The 22888-nt window shown below is 36.5% G+C and overlaps 1 protein-coding gene across 2 annotated transcripts in view; it reads left to right on the top strand.

Annotated features, from left to right (window-relative positions):
* Positions 1-22888, top strand: part of LOC126367150 (uncharacterized) — a 193536-nt gene that overhangs the window by 33684 nt on the left and 136964 nt on the right. For both annotated transcript variants that reach the window (XM_050010555.1, XM_050010554.1), the window contains exons 2-3: positions 19829-20772; positions 21018-21209. In XM_050010555.1, coding sequence (XP_049866512.1) covers positions 20139-20772; positions 21018-21209 — 826 coding nt within the window. In that variant the 5' untranslated portion in view covers positions 19829-20138. The remainder of the gene's footprint in view (positions 1-19828; positions 20773-21017; positions 21210-22888) is intronic.

Consider the following 22888-nt stretch of genomic DNA (forward strand, 5'->3'; position numbering starts at 1 on the left):
CGGGATTATTTCGCTTGATTGAAAATACGCTTTGTTAACCAGTAAATACTGATATATCAGAATCTAATGGATTATCACGATTTAATATTAGAATAATCGTAATTAAGGTAGTGGCATTTAATATTTTAGGTGTGTTTATAAAATTAGAACTGACATCTTGACATGAAATATGTATGTGTTTAATGTAATTAGTAAGTAGGTATATCTGACATATTCTATCCCATAGACTAAATGACTGTGTTGATGACTAATTGTTTCTTTTCTTTTTTAAAAAATAAATACAAATATACTTTATTACACACACCACACAAAACAAGTTTTACACACATGGACGAAAGATACGGTGCAATCTGGCGGCTTTACTGCTAAGCTGAAATTTCTTCCAGGCAACCAGTGGCAGGAAAACATTTATCACAATTTGGTGCAAAAAATAAATCAATGTAGGGTATGAAAATAATTAAGTAGTCTAAATTAAAAGTAGTGGGATCGTATAGGCTAAATAAGATAAGATAAGATGTTTATTTATTTTCTCTAGTAGATGACTAACGTAATACTTAAATATATATTTTTTTTAATTATCTATACTAACATTATTGTAATAAAAGAATTGTTTCAGTTACTACCTATTATATTGAGGTAGCAAATTGCGTGTCGATCGTCGTCGGCCATTTTTTTGTAGACACCACCCCGATCGAAGTAATTTAGTTATGTTGGATCACGTACCTTCTGATTGCTGGTTTTATTTTTTTTGTTATTTTAGTAAGTACCCATCGATTATTATTTTTATGTAGCCCGAACGCACAGTGTGATAAGGGAGAGATGTGGTGTAAAGGACGATATAGTGACTAAAATTGAGAAGGGAATGTTAAGTTGGTTTGAACACATAGAGCGGATGAAGGAAAATATGATTACGAAAGCAGTATATAAAGCAAAGGTTGCTGGTAGAGCTGGCAGAGGAAGACCTAGAAGGACGTACATTGACCAAATTGGAGATGTCCTTAGAAAAGGTTCAGTACGATCTACTCTGAACCGGCGTACGTATTATCCACGGAATAGTCTTCTATTCCGTGGTTTTATCACATAAAATATACAATGCCAGTGAAGTAGCTATGGAATTTGAGAAGCAGTAGAGCCTTTCCAACTTCTTTCCTGTATCCCGTCGTTGCTTATTACGTCACGGAGATGATAATATTCATTAACGGCTCTTCTTTGTTTTGACGTTAGTCATTAGTCTGATACTAGACCTAAAAGCATAGATAAAGTCCACTAAGTATACTACACCAGGGGGGTTAAAAAGGCCGAAGCAATTCTTTTAAAAAAGCAATATTGCCATTTGACATTAGTTTGCATTGCGCACTTACTTTTATATGCGAAATGTCAAATTTCAATATTGCTTTTTTATATAAATTGCTTTTATGTGGCCTTTTTAACCCCCCAGATCTGTTTGAAAGATGTCAAAGAAATTGTATAGTAATAGGTTGTCTGTAAATTTATGACCGCCGTAAAGATGGTTAATGACTGGATAACAAAATGTATGAGGTTAATATCGCTATGGTAGTAGTCTCTACGCGGTACATAAATGCCTACCATAATGTTGTAATGAGTATAATATATTACAGAAAGTAACATGATATACGTAGGTATTTACAGGTTTTGTTCAGTTTAGAAATCAGATTCAGAAAGCATTTATTTGCAGAGACGCGTGCAAATGTTTAAGTTGCAGTCAATTAAAACAAGTCAGCTTAATATAATTAATTAAAACAAATAAATTAAAGTACAAGTTTACAAATTTTGTCAGAGAGAGCCATTGATTAAAATTAATTAAATAAATGTCAAATATGTCAAATCAATTAAAATGAGTCAACACCTTTAATATTTAACACAATTAGATTAAATTAAATTAAAATACAATTTTATATAAAGTTTGTCAGATCTGCGGTGTGCTAGGTTCCTTAACTAGACTAGCATACTCTTCATTATATAAACATTATTTATTATGATGTATTTAATGTACTAGCCGTAAAATTGCCTCCGTCAAACCACAGTGGAGCAGCGTGGTGGAGTATGCTCCATACCCCCTCCAGTTGATTGAGGGGAGGCCTGTGCACAGCAGTCGGATGTATACGTATAGCCTGTTTAAGATAAGTTTTAAATGTAAACTTCATTATTTCTCTTAGCATAATTAATACTTATAATAAAGTTACAACTCATAAAAGTGCTACCTAGTTGGATACTCAAAGTATGAGAATAATAAATTATTATATAGGTAATAACCATAGTAATTTCAAAGATATAAATATATATAATATATACACATAAGTTATTACTTATGTGTATATATCTATATATCATATCAGTGTATATATCATTTCAGATCTGAAATGAATTTCAAGGAATTTACGGCTGCCCATTTCACTAAGTATTATTATCGTGATTACTTATTCATACTAAATGAGCTGATAATGCTATACAAATGATCGTGGTTAGATCTGAATTATTAAAACTGTGAATGTAGGTCATAACTTCACTATATCCATAGATAAATTATTTTAACGAAAGGGTAATGTTGAAATCCTCTTCTTTATGCATGGGATTGTTACAATACTTGGGAGTTTTAAATGTGAGACCATAATTATTTTTACATACGTAAAATTGTACAATAGGCTATTTGACAACCTAATCAAATTAAATACTTTTTACAAAACGTCAAAACTAAAGTTTTCTTTGGAGTTTGTATGGAAGTACTGTCCTGTGATATCATCAATAAGAGCGGTCAGTCGTACTCATTGTTACTTTATTCATAAATAAAATTCGGAAATAAGTCGAAAGAAAAATGAGATTGATTTTGATCATCTTACACTGTCTTCTTTTTGTAGATCAGCATTTTATAATTCATCTTTGACCAAATCAAATGCCCTATTACATATACGGGTAGAATTCAGAACTACGTTTTAGAAGTCGTTTAAAAGTTAGTAAAGTATAATAATAAGTATTCTAAAAGATATTTTTAGATTTCGTTCATATAGGTATAAATATGTAATAAAGGAACGTCTGGTCCGGACTATAACTACTGTCAATATATGGATGGAGCTATATTTAGATACCAGACACGCAACTTTCATCAAGCAATTTAGTTTTATTGTCGCTACAATTTTTACCTTAATTTACTACGAATATAGAACCGCTATTTGTCGAAAGAAATGACTTGCGTTAACTATCCGCTCAAATATACATACATTAAGGAATCTGTTTTGTAAAAACAAAATATGTTTCACATTTACAATAAAAAACATTTCGTTCTAAAACTGGCCAATATTTTTCTCATAGCATTGTAAGTGAAAAATGTCACGAAAAGAATCGTCACTTATGTTTGTAAGTCATTTGTATGTATAGCTTAACCAATTCATTACGATTATTCGATTATAGACTAAATACTAAATAAAGTAAACGAACCAGAGGTGTTTTTCAATTGTAATATGAATAAATAAATATGTTACAACATATTGCTATACGCGGATGATCTAAAGCTTGTTCGAGCTGTTAAAGACGTTGCAGATTCAGCATTGTTGCAAGAGGACATAAATGCCGTGTTCCAATGGAGTATCACGAACAAACTCTCCTTCAATTTGAACAAGTGCTGCACCATGTCTTTTTCTCGAGCTCGTTGCCCCGTACTTGCGAATTATATGTTGGGTTCACAGCTGCTTACACGTGTTGAAAAGGTGAAGGATTTGGGAGTGCTATTTGATAACAACTTAACTTTCCGTGACCACATGAACGAAGTGGCGGCTGACAGCTATCGCAGGTTAGGTTTTGTGTTGCGTAATGCACGTGATTTTCATGATCCCCGTGTCATCAACCTAATTTACTCTGCCCTGGTCAGGAGTAAGTTGGAATCAACTTCTGCGATATGGAACCCTCATGAGAAGTCCTATATTCTTCTCCTGGAAAAGGTACAGAAAGCCTTTCTCCGATTCCTATATAAAAAAAAGTATGGGTACTATCCCTTCTTGTACCCAACAAAATTTTTATTGGGAATGCTCGGGCACAACTCCTTAGAGACGAGGCGGAACTGCGAACTTATGAGCACAGTGTGTCGCATTCTTCGCGGCGGTATTGATTGCCCTGAACTGGTGGAGCACTCGTGTAGGCTGTTCGTTCCGGACAATTACAAGAGAGCACGCAGCCACCAGCTGTTGGCTGTGCCGCGTGCGCGCACTGTGTCTCACGCGAATTCACCTCTCATGCGTGCTTTGCGTCTCCTTTCCGCAATGTTGGAATCGACACCACATTGTGATGTGTTCGCTGACAGATGGTGGAGTGTATGGAGAGAGTGTTTGGCTTTTTGCGAGAAGATTTGTTAATTAATTTTGAAATTGTAATTTTTTATTTTTTTATTGTTTTTCATGTTCATAGTCTTATTTTTCTTTTTGTTTCTTTTTTCATTCATTGTTTATTTTTTGTGTTATATTAGTTTTTATATTGTCTTTTTTTCTCGTCATACAGCGCATTGGATTACACTGTAATGTTGTATGTACCTTTTTATAAATAAATGGTTTAAATGGTTTAATATTACATTATAATACCTACTCTATTTAGCGATATAGATATTTATGCTTTATCTACATCTTCATTACATACTCAGTATTTTTTTCCAGGAAAAGTGAACTTGCAATTATGACAATGTATGTTAACTTTAATATGTACTTACCTATAATGGCAATATGTTTAATCTTTTTCTTCTTGTTCGTTGCTCTATGGTTAAGCTGTTAAATATATATAACAAATAAATAAATAGACGAAGTTATCGTGTAATAACCTCGTATATTTCAAATATATTTACAGAAAGACTTATCCTCTAGCCTCCGACTATCATTTTCCGTTTCAAAATAATTTATTGTATCTAGCATATTTCCTGTTCCCCAAATTACACGTAAATATATAGTGGTGCTAATTTCCGTAGACACCATTTAATTTTATTTTAAGTTATATCTGTCATTTTCTTATCCGCCGCAAAGGAAAGGGACGGGTAATCGAGAAACATAAAATTTATGGAACATACGTCAATTTTAATCACAAATCTAAAACAACCCTACAAAAAAAATTCTCATTGGCTAATAATCCGACAGAATTAAGTTGACAGCACCCGTCAAACGGTTTGCATACCAGCAAGATACCTTTTTGATTCGCCCGGGTTATTCATTCATTTTACTCATTCTTCCTAAAATTAACAGCTGTCAATCATCCATCTCTTTCCATTTCGGTGGATAAGAGAACGGCAGGTATAATTTAAAGTAAAATTAGGAGGTGTCTGCAGGAATCGGGGCTAGTATCCACATAAAACTCTGGCGTCTTGCAAATATCATAAACGAATTGCCTGTCAAATGTAAATCTTACATTAAGTATATTGTAAGTACTTGAAACATCTGTATTACAGCAGACGCCGGAAATATCTTCAGAGGTATACGCTCGTATTTCTTCACGATTCAATATACGAAACGTCTTCGTTTGGCTTAGTAAAATGTAAGCGAAATAAAAGTAATTTTTCGTATTTCCCTATTGGATTAATATCTTCTGAAGAAGATCCCTCAGGTAGTAGTTTCTTTCTTTATGCGTAGTTTACTATAAGAGATTTTCCGAAATTATAATCGGACCGAATTGACCTGCCTTACCACACATACAAAAATTACCTTGTCTCTGCGTATTTACTATTTCTAGAGCAATTTTGCCATATACAAATACTTTCTTCTAAGCAGTATAATGGCTGTGACATGAAACCAAGAATATATTATAACTTTCCTTTTCAACTCTAATCACCCCAAAAGTGTTCACCGACTGTCAACCAACATTCAGTACAAAAAATAGACTTAACTAAATAAATAATGACTAACATTTGATATTCTGAAAGCTACTTTGAAACGTGCCCTATTAGACATTTCCCAGGTGGATTGGGGATAATGAACGAAGTTACTGCTGAGGCTAGATATAGATTTAAATGAATATTTATTAGAATTAATTTCTAATAAGAAAGTTACAAATGAATACCCTTATTAAGAATATAAGCAATTTGCCGTGAGTTCCAATCTAGATAAGTCTGAATTAAAATACAATCTAATATTCAAATGCTGTTTCTTCAGCAAATATTAAATTTTTAAAATATATAATTTCCAGGAATAGTGCATCCTAATCAATGAGACTTGAGACTAATCTGTATGCTGTGAAATAGTACTATGATTTCAATATAAGTAGTTCTTTACAACTCGATGGGTAGGATGTGTGAAAGGGAAATTGCTTGGGAATTTTGAGGTGTAATGTGATGGGTTTACTTGAAGAAATAGTATATATACTGTTGTCTTTGAATCAGTGAGGTTTTATTATTATTGAGGACGACCTCATTCAAGGCATTCTAGTAAGTTTGTTCATCGAAAAAAGTCGTGTTTAGTTATAGACATCGGAATTTTCTATCACAAAAGTATAGAATTAAAAATAATTCAAAAAACACACATTTAGTCATCAAGTTTGCAACGAAAAGTCTGCTTGATATTAACTCAGAATCATGAGCGGAATAATGCCCCTCAGTATTGCCGCCGTATAAGGCATCACGTGATACACAAAATAAAAAGCCATTTTACATAGGCTTACACTGTGACAGATGGAATTTCCACAAGAACGGACACTGAAATATATTACGCAAACACAAAACACATGAGTACGCTGACAGATTGTTTAGTCAAAAGATTAAATGATAATTCTCAGGCAGAAATATATTTTAAAATGCCTACTCATAACGAATATAAATCATAATATATGTATGCCACAGAAAAGGAACAAAGACTTCCTGTGTTGTGTTGTTGAGTTGAAATTGTGTTGACTTATTGGTTGAATGATAAACCAATTAAATTGAAAGCTCATGTGAAGCTTACTTTATGTAAAAAAGCTTATTATAAGATAAAAATGTATTAAATGTGTACCTCTAGTTATTAAATAACTTGTTTTGTATACCCTCATTGATTTAAAAGATATGTTGCTTTTGCAGTTTCTCGTCATTTCTTCTCCTCAGCCATAACACCTTGCGAAATGACGTAAATTCAAAAATATTACATTGACCTTCAACAAGTTTATCCATGATAATTAAGTTGAATAAACGATTCTGATTTCTGATTTCTAATTTTATAACAAATGTTGTAATTTTTATGTAATGAATCAATATGATTAAGGTCATCTAACTGTATGAAATAGGTAGGCGAATAACTGTGGGGCTACTTTCGACTTTCATGTCATCTAAACATACCCAAAGGTCAGATCCTTTCATTAATGCTAAGCCGGTGGAAAATTAATATAGCTCGGTTTATGAATGGCGTCCTTTCCAAATTCTCCTCAAATGGATTTCTGGATTTCAGTTACCGTATTAATTAAGAAAATATTTTTTGTATCACTGTCAACGTTATATTGTGTATTAATTATATTTATTGTTCATTTTAAAAGGAAGATTCATTTGAGTTGAATTCATTGAATCGATTTGTTATCACCTTAATTGCGATATACTAACTTATGCCCCCTCCAGTTGATTGAGGGGAGGCCTGTGCCCAACAGTGGGACGTATATGGGCCGTTTATATATACTAACTTATAATAACATTTTAGTTTTTGACAGTACGATCTTGTTCAATTATGGTCAAGAGCTGCCATTAACAATCATTAATACAGTGAGAGATATCAATTTTTCACACATTGTTAGATACGTTAAAAACAATATTTTATTATAGCACAATACAATAAAAAAAAATAGTTTTCGCTTAGCGAGCATTTTCTGCGTTTCAGTTAATTTACTTATTTATTGATGGCAATAATAATTAACATTCAGCTGATACAATCTTAATTGCATTGCAATATGGTATACATCTTAGGTATACATGAATTACGGACTCTTATAATGTTTACATTATAGAGATGGGCGTAGCGTAATCGTTTTTAAAAATGACCAATGTCATTTGGCTTATCACATAGACTAAAACATAGACATAGACTAAAACATTTTATAAGTCGGTTTAATACAATTTTAATTTATAACAATGCTGACGCTCGATCAGTTCTATCTATCAAAAAATAATTGGATCCTACAGAAAATACTTTACACCTGATTGCATTAGCTTGTTTCGTGGTGAAATGATATACAAAGAATTTGTAAATTAACAGGTTGCCGGGGGAATTACTGTTACATTATTCTTTAATCTTTTTTGTCTTAATTTTTAACCAACTTCAAAAAAGATATTTACATTTATGTTTTGATTATCATTTACACGTAATTGAGTATAATTGAAGTTTGTAATCTTCTTGTCTACATAGCAATCATCATACGCTATGTCTCCAGGTCAAGCCAATGTTGGTATTTCTCGTATCGACAGCAAAGACTTCGAATTTATACTCAATGTGCAAACGTAATAAATGTCGGAAATTCGGTAGCATACTTCCATTTATTTGACGGTAGTCCATATCATAGATAAATATTTTTAATTTTAGTATATATTTTTTTATACGTTATTTGCCTGCATAATTTCACATGGTACTGCATCACAATAATTAGTTCAATGTGCATCCAAAATAAAATCTTTCTATATCGCAGCAATAACATAATAAGACGTGTAACACGAAAAACGGATTTCTGGTTTATATTCGTTAGGGACAGAATGATTTTTGTATGTATTTTCATGTTCTGATAATGAATAAAATTATTGATATTTTAAAAAGTCAAAAAACGCGGCGAACGGTATTATCAACTCTATATTATGGTCAATCGTCAAGTTTCCGTAATTATGTTCCCGAATTTCCAGCCTATAGTAACAAAACAACGATAAAAGATACTACTTATAACGAACGATAAGCTCGATCTATCCAATCGGAAACTAACATCCCCTAGGAAATGAGGTGTCCCCGCAATAGACCTGCTACCCTAACGACACTCGACACTAGCCACGTTTTTAGGTTAATCCTATGCAGAAAAGCTAGAAAAATCTGCATTCCAAATGTCCGTACTTACTTGGAGGTGTGTTAAAATGTTTTTCAAAGCTGCTTAACTTACATTAGCGGCTGAATTTTAATGTTTCACAGGAGAATATAAAAAGGTGCCCATTTGTTTTTATGAAACATGTTTTGCGGGTTGGTTGTAGATTTGATAAATAATTATTTGATTAAGATTCTACACACACGCGACACTTTTGACCCGGGTTACAACCCAGATCTCTACAACATTTCTTTCAACATACCTGTAGATAATACTTAAATTATAAAACGGTGTCGACTAACAATTAAATGGGGTATAACGTAGAACCCTTGCCCAGGGATACGGGTGAAGACCTCAACGGTTACAGAGACGGAGATGGGCGCTATCGGTACGGCAATGCAGAGGCATGTCACAGGGACTATAGCCCATAACCCGACAGAGGGCAACAGTAAAGTTCAGCATTCAGAGGCGGAGGGCAGGAGTCCTAGTACAGCTTTGAAATAGACTACTTTGGGCGCCATCCCACCCGCATCAGACGGAGTAGCGGGTCTGAAACCACTGCCCTATTTTTCCCTAAAAAGTAGCATGGAGAGGAATGCTACACCGATGAGAGCGTGGCTCTTAAATTAGTCATGATAAAATGGTGCCGAAAGGCAATTAACCTACAAAAAAATATAACATGTAGCTATAGCTACCATTCACATTCACTATTATTCCGCTATCATCATTAAATTACGTTAAATAAAAAACGCGGACATCCGAAAATAAATAGCTAACAAAATTCCGTGTATATTATTATCAGCACAAGCCCTTGACTTATATAATAACAATTCTGGCGATCTGCGCGGAAGTATCACATAGTCGAGGTCGTATTTGTGTTGAGGCGATGTATACAAATAATAAAAAAATATTCTTTATAGGCTGATGTCCAAACATAATTTAAAGAACTTTCACAACGCATAACATAATATAGCCTCACGCCTTCTTCTTCGATGGGGTAGGCAGAGGAAACTTCAACTGGTAACTAGGGGAACATTCATCGAAATATAAAATAACCTTCTTGTACTAGCTTAATATAGGGTTTTACTGACATCGTAACGAATACTGAGAGAAATGATTCGAACCATGATTCTGAGTTGATATCAAGTGGAATTTTCTGTCGGAAAATTCATAAAAGTTTCAGTGTTTTTTTTATTATTTTTAGTTTATTACTTTTGCTACGTGGGTTGTTAAGTTTGAAGACGGGTGGAGTGCAAAGTTGAAGTATGAACTATTTGCTCATACTTGTATTGCACGCGTTTCGCGCTGGTGAAACAATCTTGTTTACTTGCTTTGTACGTCTAAGTGACTAAAAGTAAGTAATCATCTCTAGATTTTGGTTCGCATAATCATTGGGCCACGACGGCATAATGCTTGCTACATATAGAGCCAAGAACGCGAAACTTAGCATAATATTCTTAAATAACCCCATGAGGACACTTTTCTAAGAGTGTGATGTTGAAAACATAAATTCAGAGGCTAATATATAATAAAGGAATTGCAGCGTAAAAGTTCGAACTGAAAAGCAATTTTGATTTCACTACCTGTTTGTTGACATCGCGTAAAAACTAGGTACTTAACACATTTTTATTGGAGTTTCGTAGTTTTATTACCCTACTGAGGCATGCGACAGAGGGGTGTTGTGTTTTATTACCTAGATGGTCACGCGATAATCTTAGGAATAGGAAAAGACATAAATTGCATTTCAGCGTATAAATATGTGCAGTCTAGGAATAATACTTAATAATTAATTTAGTAATAACATAACCAGACCCAGGTATAACGTAGAACCCTTGCCCAGGGATACGGGTGAAAACCTCAACGGTTGCAGAGGCGAAGATGGCAGTCATCGGTACGGCAATGCAGGACGGAAGGGGCAAGTCACAGGGACTGTAATCTGGAACCTGACAAAGGGCAGCAGTAACTGTCAGTACTATTCAGAGGCGGAGGACAGGAGTGCTAGTATGGCTTTGTAATAGACTACACTTGCCTCAGACAGAACTGCGGGGCGGAAAGCAAGAGGGAAACCACTGCCCTATTTTGTCCTAAAAAAGTAGCATGGAAAATACTGCACCGACAAGAGCGTGGCTCTTAAATTGATAATGATGATGAATAACATAACATTATAGCATCACTCTTGTGTATCGCCAAAGGGGTAGCTAGGTTGAGGTGTAGACATCTAGCGAGTTACAATTAAGTTTTTACTCGCTAGGTGTTTACACCTAATAATTTGATAATAGAAATAAAAAATAATTTACAACCTAGTGCGAAAGAGACGTGACTGGAAGTTGTACTGATCTGACAGCTGTCAAATTGTCAATTAAATACTTAGTAACTACTACATTCCGGCATTGTACATGTAGTGGATGAAATCCGGTTTAAAGAACTTTAGGAACGTAATGCTAAGTACCTTTGAGTTGATTACAAGCTTTAGAGTTTAAAATGTAGGTAAACTAGTTTATAATGCCTTAGGCTTTTCATTCTTCAACCGTAACAAAGGCCAGTGAAACGCAACTTTCTTTTAAGAACGTGTTAGTTGAAAATTCTTTATACCTCTAGAATAACAATTCGCAGTGTTCATAAAGGATTTGTTGTTATAAAAGAAAATTAGATTTGAATACATAAATATACTACTAATATTAAAAATTCGGAAGTAACTTTGATATCTATTCACGCTTAAAGCGTTGAACCGAATTAGATGAAGTGTGGAACGGAGATACGCTAACACACTAGGTAAAATATAAAGATAGTTTATCATGTCCGAGCGAAGTTATCAATTCAAATTACCTAAGTAACGACAACATACGTAAGTATGTACTTGCGGCTTTTCTTGTATTTACTCGATAATTACGTTGAATTGATAACATGACTCCTCAGACATGTTCCCGATAGGTGTTGTCTACAAATCTTGCGTAAAACACGTATCGGAAACATGTTATCTTAATATAAATGACACAAAAATAATTATAAATAAAAATATAAGTTTCAAAACTAGAACCTGACTACGGAAAAATCACGCTTAAAAGTATGAAACAAGAAAATAGGTATATTTTTCTGAAATTCTTGCGAATAGTGAAAGCGAGTTTTTACCGTAGTCAGGTTCTAGTTTTTATTTTTTAATTACTTACTCGTAGGTCACCTGAGACTACATCATCCCCATCATCATCATCTCGCTAGAGTTATCCCGTTTTCACGGGGTCCACTTATCTAACCTGAAGGTGTGACAGGTCCCGTTTTTTACAGAAGCGACTGCCTGTCTGACCTTCCCACCCGCGAAGTGAAAACCAGGCCAAGACAGCTTAGGTTACATACCTTCGAAACGCATTTCTCGGGTACGCATGTGGGTTTCCATACGATGTTTTCCTTCACCGCTGAGCACGTCATAACCATTTATGATCCAAACATGAATTAGAAAAATCAATTTGGCCCGTGCTGGATTCGAATTTCGAATTCGAATTCATATTTCGATATTACAGTGAGAGTCAAGCTTTTGTCCAACTGGGCTACCACGGCTCTCTGACTTCACCAAACTGACCTGAGACTACAACAAAGAACCAAATAATCACCTATTACTTTCAGCAAGCAATTCAACAATTTACGCTCTGCTTTCTATCGTGTTCACTGACAATTCAATTATTAATCGGTTCAATTAATTTGAATTCGAACCGTTCCTCGTAAACGCGCCTATAGGTAGTACTATTTTTTTCCATATCATGAAACAATGACTCATACAGACACACTTTTGTGCTCTACAAACTACTTACAAATATACTTTGATGCACCAAAATAAAAGGAAATATTTATAAAAAGACTCTTTACTAAGTATATGGCAAATGGCGGCCACTACTTATTTCAATTTGTTATTCAACCAGCCAGGATTAATAATTTTCACTCCAAAACACCTTCGAAATGCTTCAAATCCTCTCTGCCAATCTAAGTCTGTGTACGAAAGCAGTTCAATGCCTGCGCGGGGACAGTGTCGTGGCATCCGTTATTACACACTTGTGCCAACGTGACCGTCGCGTTACTGCTTATTATTGTGCACGAAACTATAGACATATCGCTCATTATGAGCTTTTATCGAAGTTAAACGAGGTTTCTATATGACTGATAATTTATTCTAAGTGCAGTTTTCACTAACACAATTGGCTCGACCTATGTAGACGGCGATACGGCTCACCACCTATCACGATGGTTTAACAGTGAGGTGTGGGTACTTAGATCTGGCGATGGATGTACCTCTGACTACCCCAATTGGGATAAGATTGAGAAGGGAATGTTAAGTTGCTTTGGACACATAGAGCGGATGAAGGATAATAGGATTACGAAAGCGGTATAGAGGTATAAAGCGAAGGGAAGAAGGACGTACATTGACCAAATTGGAGATGTCCTTAGAAAAGGTTCAGTGAGATCTACTAAGATTGATGAATGTGAAGGGAGGAAGAGAAGTATGTCAGGATCGAAGCAAATGGAATTCCATAGTCTCTGCTTACCTCGGTGGGAAATAGGCGTGAGTTTATGTAAGTAAGTATGTATGTATATATCCACATACTTGATCAAAAGCATAATGCTTTATCAATCGTCAAATATTGGCTCACGGTATCATAGGCCAGACACTCCTTATAAAAATCTTGTTCTTACCTTGTGCCGCTTAACGCGTATGTGCGAACGAGACCGACAGTTTTCTCGTACTCCCTTACTTCTTAACGACGTACGCCCACTTAAGCTAAAGTGAGCCCCAGCGGGGGTGAGGAAAATCTGGCTTGGCACAGATACGAATTGGTGGGGGGCGGAGATTGTCCGTTCTATACATTCTTTCTATGGCGGTACGAAGAAAGCCCGTAGTAGTAGTTGCGGTTAGTTTTAATATTAGAAATTATAAGTTATCTAACTTCGATTATTCAGAGGGAAATGTGGGTAAAAGTTTAACATCCCGACAACTTAAGTAGGTAGATTTTTATCAATTTACATTACACAAACGGTCTTTCCATAATAATATAATGTACCTTTTAGCATAATTTACGACTTGATAAAATATACTTCAAACTAGAGTGTTTTCATCTGACGTAGTCACATGTACGTGGAACCATCAATGCAAAAATTCCACACAAAATGGGTTTCGACATAGATAGCGCTATCTCGTTTGCGTCATTCAAAACTACGTACGTAGTAAATCCTAAATTCACAGCTTATCTCAGTGAACAACACCACATTTTGTACACAATGTAACGCCCACTATACAATTGGCAGTCACTTTTGGTACGAAGCCCTAAGATGGATATGATGAACCGTAACAAGGGGATAGGCCATCGTTTTAGAATGTACACAATTCCTCTGTCAGTTTTAACAACACACCATACACCACCACCACAACAGAGGATGCATCTGAGCGTGTTTGTTTCTTATTCAATCCGAAACCAGCTTACAAACGGTAGATATTATACAGCCTAAACCAGTAAGCAAATCCATATACCTTAAGTCGTTTTAAGTACAAAAATACGAGTTTTTTCACATCCTTAAAGCCGTCGTCTAATGAGCGGCGGCCGACACGAGCCATTGTGAGCGCACACTCGACCTTTATTTGCTTCCGATCCTCACCGCCGGGGTTCTTTGTCTCATGATTTCATACATCCATTCTTTTTATACCAGTATATATTTGGAATACAAATTACTGAAAGCACAAAAGGTGTCGAGGAAATTACATTCGAAGCTCGGTTGCTCATGAAATTCCTTCCTTTATGTTCTAGTATCGGGTAAACAAAGAGGATATGCCTGCAAGCGTAGGTAATGATTGGAAAAATGAAAAGAATATCTACCACTACCGGTAAAAACAATACCTTTTACTTATTCTCTATTTATATCGCATCGTATTTTTTCACTCAGAACGACCAGGTACAATTAGTGATTATATTTCAATAAAGACAACATTTTACAATAGCTTCAAATGCGCGGTAATAATTTATTAGATCAGAGAAGTCGGTAAGTAGCTTAATTTATACCGGTACCGTAAAATCGTACTTTAACCGCTTTTAAGGCCTGGTATGACAAATTTATAAGGAATTTAAATCCTTAGGTAGATAAGTAGGTATCTTTACTAAATATTAAAATAAGAAAGCGTTATTAATAGGAGTTACTATTAGGTATAATGCCTCTTGCATTTATCAAGCCTTATAATTCTTAATGTACGTAACAGAAAGCCTTTTCTTTAGTTGAAATTGGCTCAATCAAGGCACATTAAAGTAACCCATTCAAACTACGTAGCGGAAATTGACACTGACCAGAGGTCAAATATTTGCTTCATTTACGGCGGCGGTTCCCAAGTTTGTAGAGCTGAGTCGGGACGTCTGATGCGCTTAACCCTTGTTGAATTTCGTATTCGATCGACATACTTACTTCGAAATATGTCTTATGCTAGCTGAAACTACGTTTGCATTGAGTTGTAAAGTGACTTTGATAGATAGAGCTACCTACTAAATAACTGTCGATCCGAACAGCACAACTGCCAATTAGACTACCTTGATAAGGTGTAACAGCCTCCGTGGTCTAGTGGTTAGAGCGTTAGGCTCACGATCTGGAGGTCCGGGTTCGATTCCCGATAGGGACATTGTCGGAATCACTGAGTGAGACCGTCCTTTGTTTGGCAAGGACAATGCAGGCATGAATCGCCTGATTTTCCGAAAAAGTAAAATGATTTCGCTCTTCGGAGGGCACGTTAAGCCGTTGATCTCGGCTATTAGCCGTAAAAAACACCTCCACCAAACCGCAGTGGAACAGCGGTGTGGAGTATGCTCCAAACCCCCTCCGGTTGATCAACCGGAGGGCCGGTTGATTGACGGGAGGCCTGTACCCAGCAGTGGGAGGTATATAGGCTGTTTATGTATATATGCATGATAAGGTTCAAGTATCTACACGACAAGCAGCTACTTACTTTATAATGATTCACCGCGTTTATTAATATTAACAATCTGACGTAACACATGAATACAGTACAACTTGGGTGACCTTATTGCTCTAAAGCGATTTCTTCCAGGCAACCACTACCAGGAAACAAACATTTACTAGATTTGGATGCGGGAACTTTACTCGTAGGTACGTTACAGCGCGCTCAACCAGTTGATTTACTAAGTGCATTTTGAAAGTATTATATTTTATTAAAAAGAAAATGTAATCCAGACTTCTCTAAAAAGAACTGCAATTAGGTTACTACTACTACTATTTTATTTAGTAGTATTAATGATACATTTCTGACATCCGTCGTTTATTGAAAAGAGAAAGCGTTGTGATAAAAACATGGCCGGATCGTGAATTTGTGGGGCCCTGGGCTGAAACTACTTGGGGGCCTATCTTAATAGTCAACTAATAGCAAAAAATATTTTAACAGACATTTTTTTTTTCAAATTATGGTCTACTTTTTAGCGGGATCTGGGGGCCCCTTGTAATCCCGGGGCCCTGGGCTGCAGCCCAATCAGCCCATAGGTAGATCCGGTCATGGATAAAAAGAAGTAACATAAAAACTGAAACTGTAACATCCATCGATATCGAGCTTTTTGTTAGTCCAACGTGATCGGTGGAAAATGACGGTTATTTTTAGCAATAATAATACTAAGTATCCAATAAATTTGGAAATCTCTCAACAGTATTTATTTTTGTGAGAAAACCACGTCATGGGCCAAAAATAAGCTTGAATCAATGCAGTCGGTTCACAGCTTTCCTAACCTTTCTTTATTTAACTCGGCCACAATCAACATATTTTTAACTTTGCAACTGAAACCCTATTATGTCAACAAAAATAAAAGTACAATTTGTTTTGGTTTCCCTATATCCAAAAATGCCTGCCACAGTTTCACTTGATAGAGGAAATGTTTTGAATTATACTTAAACCGAGATGTTTTCCAAGTAGTTAATGCCATCTGCGGCAAATCTACAATAAGTCACGTCAAAAAAAATTCAGGAAATACTGACTAGAAATCGCTCTACCGAGATCCCAATATGATCAGATCAGATGAGCAGATCTCATTTTTTACCGACTTCAAAAAAGGAGGAGGTTCTCAATTCGACCATATATTTTTTTGTTATTAATGTTTTTTCCATAAGCCTGCAGGTACCCAGCAATGCCAGCAAGCTGTTTATGTTATATTACGTTATTACGTTTTATATATATTTTTTTTCAATTTCCAAGAAATAATACATATTTTTTATAATGATTTCAACTATCATGATTTCATTATGACGAATAAAAATCCTGAATATAACAATAACGGCTTTACGTCAACAACAATATAACGCATATGAAGCGCAACGAATTTTTTGGCAATCCCTAGTGAGATACGGCCCTTACAAGTATCATACTCTGAGACGACGCCTCTCACGCCCTTAAGTGTCAACTTCTGGCCTCGCCAATTGTAATGCCTCGTCTTATCATTGTATCCTAAAAGTATTGTTCAAAATTCAAAAAATATCTTTATTCAGTTGGTAACATAGTTACACTTTGAATCGTCAATTTTTAAATATCGAACGTCTCATCCGCCTAAAATTACTGCAGCTTCTCACAACCTCTATAGCCGAGGAAAAGTATTTGCAATCAAAACCTCGGCACAGGGCCCGAGACGTTCTTAAAAAAAAAACATAATATATTGTGATTTAATTCAGTTGTCTACAATTACAACAATAGCTTACTATTATATTCTGAGACTCTTCTTAACTTTTATTTTTGGTGAAAACTTATCTTTTATCATTTTAATTTTTATATAAGACAATTAAATAACAGATTCTGGGTCGAGTCAGGTATATAATTAAGTATACCTATAGTCTGGGTTAAAGTACGGTATATAAATAAGAAGTCTAGGTTGTTAAAGCGATTCTTACGCAAACCCTTGCCAAAACCTAGTCTGCTACCAAATATTTTATTCGAGATAAAAGTAATAAAGTAGAGTGAACAACGTAAAAGCTTTAAAGTATAAATCAGTGAGGGCCATTCCATCTTTCATGTCATGGATGTTATTTAATCCATGTCTGCAGTTAAGCGAGATTGTGTAGGCAGCAAGCCAAGCCATGAAAGCCAAGTCATACAAGCCAATCCAACATATTCCAAATTCATTGAACTGTGTATCCAGAGTTAAAATCCTAACCCAGACGAGGCCGAAAAGAAATAATTTGTCCCACGCTATTTATTATCTCGGTTATAACCTTTATGTTTCCTCTAAAGCGATAGAGAATTTGTAGGAGATGAAATGGTTAATAGTAACCAGTTTCTAAATACCCAGTTCGTACAAAGAATGCCTACATAGTGTTTTCATCATCATCATCGTTAAGTACATTAAGAGCCACGGTTTTGTAGAGCTAGCATAGTACATTCTTGACTATACAGGACTAATTCTTTGACTTCTCTATAAGACACAACCTTCACTCGATAACTTTAAATATTTCTTTGTATTCCCTCACTCTTTCTAACACTTCTTCAGTTCTTTTCTTCTGCTTTTCTTCTCTTGTAGCTCCCACTTCAATTTATGCATGTAGGTATGCCCAGAGTTAGTCAAAAGGATATTGTTCGTATGTAGCATAGTGTAGTCAACATTGCTTCAAAGCGTATTGTCTATGCCTATGAGCTACAAAGCTTAGCTTGCCTGTCCGGATCAAACCTAGAATTATATGCCTGTACGTAACTATTATGTTCCTTCTATTCAAATGTTAGGTGATTTCAAACGTAATTATTACTAGATTTCCTAAACACCTCAAGCAATACCTATCTACTATGTGCGTCTCTTGATTATACTTTTAATACACCTCTTTTAATGTTGCATGATTAGTAGCTGTTTACCGTTAGTGCAAAAGAGACATAATATCTTTCGTCTCTTTTGCGCTGGACGACATACTGTATATTTCCTGCTGATCTTATGATATTAAAAGGGGGTAACCTAATATAAGCTGAGTGCACACAGGAGCAATATGTTTATAAATCTTATCTTATCTAGCCTATTTCATCTGCTGGGCAAAGATCTCCCCTTGATTCTTCCAGTCTTCTCGACTCTCGATCGTGACTGTTGCGCAATCTCTGGGTACTCCCTCTGATTTTTGCGCCGAAACTTTGAGGTTGTCACACGATCTTTTACGGGGTGTTCCTCGACTTCTGTACCCTTCTTGAGGCACGCAGAAGTAACACGTTAGAGTTCATAATAATTATAAAAAAAAAAACAATTTAAATGTATTAATAAACTGAAAAAAAAATCCTAAACGATACGTGATAAGAGGATCAACAAAGAAGAAAAATGTTAATGAATCTTGACGAAAGTCGCAGCTGTAGCAGCGTGGAAATTTGAATGGCTCTCGTATACCGCCGCTATTGTGGCACCTCTTGACCTGCTTGTATCAGCTCGGCTCCTCGCTAGTTCACGAGCACTGCTTCACTCGTTGAATTTTATTTATTAAGAAATACTACCCTCGGGTTTTACACTGGACTGGTAGGAATTACAAACAAACAAAACTCACTAAGCCATCCAGCAATACCAATAAAGTACAAAATTGTGTATTCTAGATTTTACATCCTTCGCAGTAATAAATAAAATATCAAGTATTTGGAGCACTTTTTACTCATATTTATTACGTATCTGACTATTAAAGAGTTTAGAACGATTTCTGTTGCTGCATACTGATTATTAGTTGAAAACAAGGAAGCAATCTTCTTGTTTATTTGACAGAGTTTAATACCGAGCCGAAACTATTATATTTTTTCTTTTCAAACTGATTTTCAAGTTTGTCCAGTTTTTTATTTATTTATTTTTCTTTCCTCTAGGTTGACGATGCGTTGTATGGATTTGTGGCTGACGTCACGTGAAGAAAGTTCCTCCTTACCTAATTCATGGCTCAAAATCCTTCCCTAAAAACATTCCTTAAACTCTTGTAAATCACTAAGCAAAAAGGAAATACCAAAAACATTCCACTACTCCGATCGTTTTAAGTTTTAACCTGGGACTTCGCGGAACATTTCTGCAGCAAGAAAAAAATAATAGAGAGATAATACACGACGGAAGGAGTAAGGTGAAAAGACGCGCTGAACCTCTTCGGAGGGCGCGAGGGGCCGGCGCGATGCGGTCTCGCCAGGGATGTACGTAATATATCCTGCGGACGAAGTAGTTTCCCTGACATACATATCGAATTCGCTGCCCAGGCCCCGGCAGCGGCCCACTCTCGACGTGCTGGTCGGGCCGCCGCCTCCGCCACCGTCCACCCCCTCCACCGCCCCCGCCCCACCCCGCGCCTCGCCACTCCCCAAAACGGCGCCCCCGGAGCCCCCGGAGCGCGCGCCGGCCTCGCCGACGCCGTCGCTCGACCGCTCGGCCAAGCCGCGCGAGCGCACCAAGGCCAAGTTCCTCAAGAAACTCGGGCGCCACGAGGACAATGAGTTCGGAAAGATAGTTAGGACCCCCGCTCCAGATGAATTCGAGCTCCCGGCCCCGCTACCCACTCCCGCGTTCTCGCGTAAGAACATCTTCGACCGCGACTTCGACGCTCTGTTCGAAGTGGCGAGTTCGCCGCAGTTCACGGCCAACATCCGCGTGACGACCCCTGAGCCGGACCACAGCCCGGATGTGTCGGCGGCGCACTTTCCGTCCCCCGCGCCGTCGCAGCTGAGCCTGCTGCCGCCGCGGCCCTACTCCGAGCCCAGTCCCTCGCCCACGTTCTCCGCCCGCGCCTCCACGCCCTCCACGCCGACGCTGCAGCGATCGTCTTTCGAAGGTTTTTGAGCGAGTGGATTTGGAATGAGTGGGACTGATCATCGACTAACCTCTGCGAATCACGTCCATCGCGCATGGTACTTTCAACAAGTCAACATTCTGCTTCACACGTTTGAACGTTTTCATTTTCATCGGTTTTCTTTTAACATGTTTGAGTTTTTGGATTTGTCTTTGTAATACTTACCTACAAATTATCTGAGTGAGTGATGTAGCTGCACCTGAATCACAAATGACCGTTGTCTACAGGATCGAATTCTAAACCGAAGAAGGTCAGCTTCTTCCGGCGCAAGTTCAGCCGGTCGCGCGAAGGCACGCCGTCGAACTACAACATGCAGCCACAGCCTTCCATGGAGATGGTCCTGCGGGACCTCACGCACCCCGCACACACTGAACAACTAAAAAACCAACAGCAAGTCACCTTCAAACTGGTTAAAACTGGTAAGTTTCTTTTTTTACACATTGATTAGGTATTATGATTATGTGACTTTAATTAGGTATGTAGAGTGCACGTGCTGGTTTATGATATGGAAATAGGAATCTACTTTTCTCTTCTCACAAAACCCAATTGGTACGTACAACCTTTTGGTACGAGTAATGATTTTATTATTCACACTCATAAGGTTTCATAATCAAAAGTAGCGATTCTACGAGACTGAATTGTCAAATTTTAATATGAACGGTAAGGTTTCCTTGATTTTCTAGTTAATTATGCGAATCTCCTGATAATAATATTAGGTCTATCTTCTGTAATATAATAGCCCGAGAGAACTCGGTTAAGATTGTTAATTAAATTGAACAGTTGGATTGATATCAATTTGTCCCACGCTGTAGTCTCTGAATCTGAATATTACGAGCTTCATTCAGTTTACTGTACAGAACTTATTGAAATAGAAAACTACCATTACTTACCTAAATTAATTAGCGCAGAGAGTAATGTGATAAAAAAATATTAGTTTTGATCCTTTCACAAAGGTGGCATAATTAGAAATATAAAATGACCGAAAGCCAGTGCTTTCACTTTGTCTTTCTTCTCCAGAAAGAGAATGAAATTAAAACAGAATTGCAGCTACATTTTTAAAATGTAAACGGCTTTGTGATTCTCATGCGACAATGACTACGCGTGTTATTTTTTTTATTTCCCGTTTCAAAGAGGAATTTACTTTTACACGGCTGTTTCGTCACAAAGGAATTTTCAATTGTATGTGCACATACGCTATAAAACTGTTCCCGCTCTATCGTTCACGGAGAAGTTACCTTTTGTGTTTTTCGTTCAGTTTAATCTCCGTAAACGCGCTTGACCCGTCAATCCATATAACATTATCCGTCTCACGTAAAGTGAATTTCCTTTATTTTTTATTTATATCGCCCGAGATAGAAAGTTTCATAAAGTTGATAGAGCGGGAAAAACATTAACGCGCTTCGATAGAGATGAAAATAGGGTTAATAAAAACACAAATTCAAACATTGGCGGGTAGATAAATAGAATGGTTTTCAGAATATCTATAAAGTTTCAACACAATCTTATGAAATCACCGACTTGAAACGTAAACGGCGAGTCCGGAAATGAATATTTTGTCATGTGACATCAACAGAAACCAAACCCTGGGGCGTCGGCGGCGGACCCTTTTAATTTATAACCCACAACAGTTGGTAGACATAACAAGGTAAATATTTCACAGACACAAGATTGCATAGTAATTAACTTACGAATCTGAATGTGACAGGCGGAACCTTAATAATTTTTACAAAGAGGAATGTCTTCCAAAACCTTGCTTTTATTACCCAAAATAATTTGTTTCTACTTGAAAGGTTTGTGACAGATAATGTGCAAATAATCTAAGTTGTGAAACCCGTGACATGAAAACTCTCTCAAGACACCCGCCATCAATCTCCTTGTCACTAAACTATGTCAAATCTGATACTGATCGCTTCTATACTGATGTATGCTATGGTCAGTAAGTAATTATGGAATTCACGTATCTTTCACCATACACCGACATGCACGCACAATTTAAGCCTATATTTACTGAGCTTTTGGTCAATCATTGTAACATGATATAAAATATGATTCCTTTTTTGTCTTTATCTATTACTATCAGGGTTATTACTGATCCACC

This window comes from Pectinophora gossypiella, chromosome 5, assembly GCF_024362695.1.
Source record: "Pectinophora gossypiella chromosome 5, ilPecGoss1.1, whole genome shotgun sequence".
In the NCBI taxonomy this organism is placed as follows: Eukaryota; Metazoa; Arthropoda; class Insecta; order Lepidoptera; family Gelechiidae; genus Pectinophora; species Pectinophora gossypiella.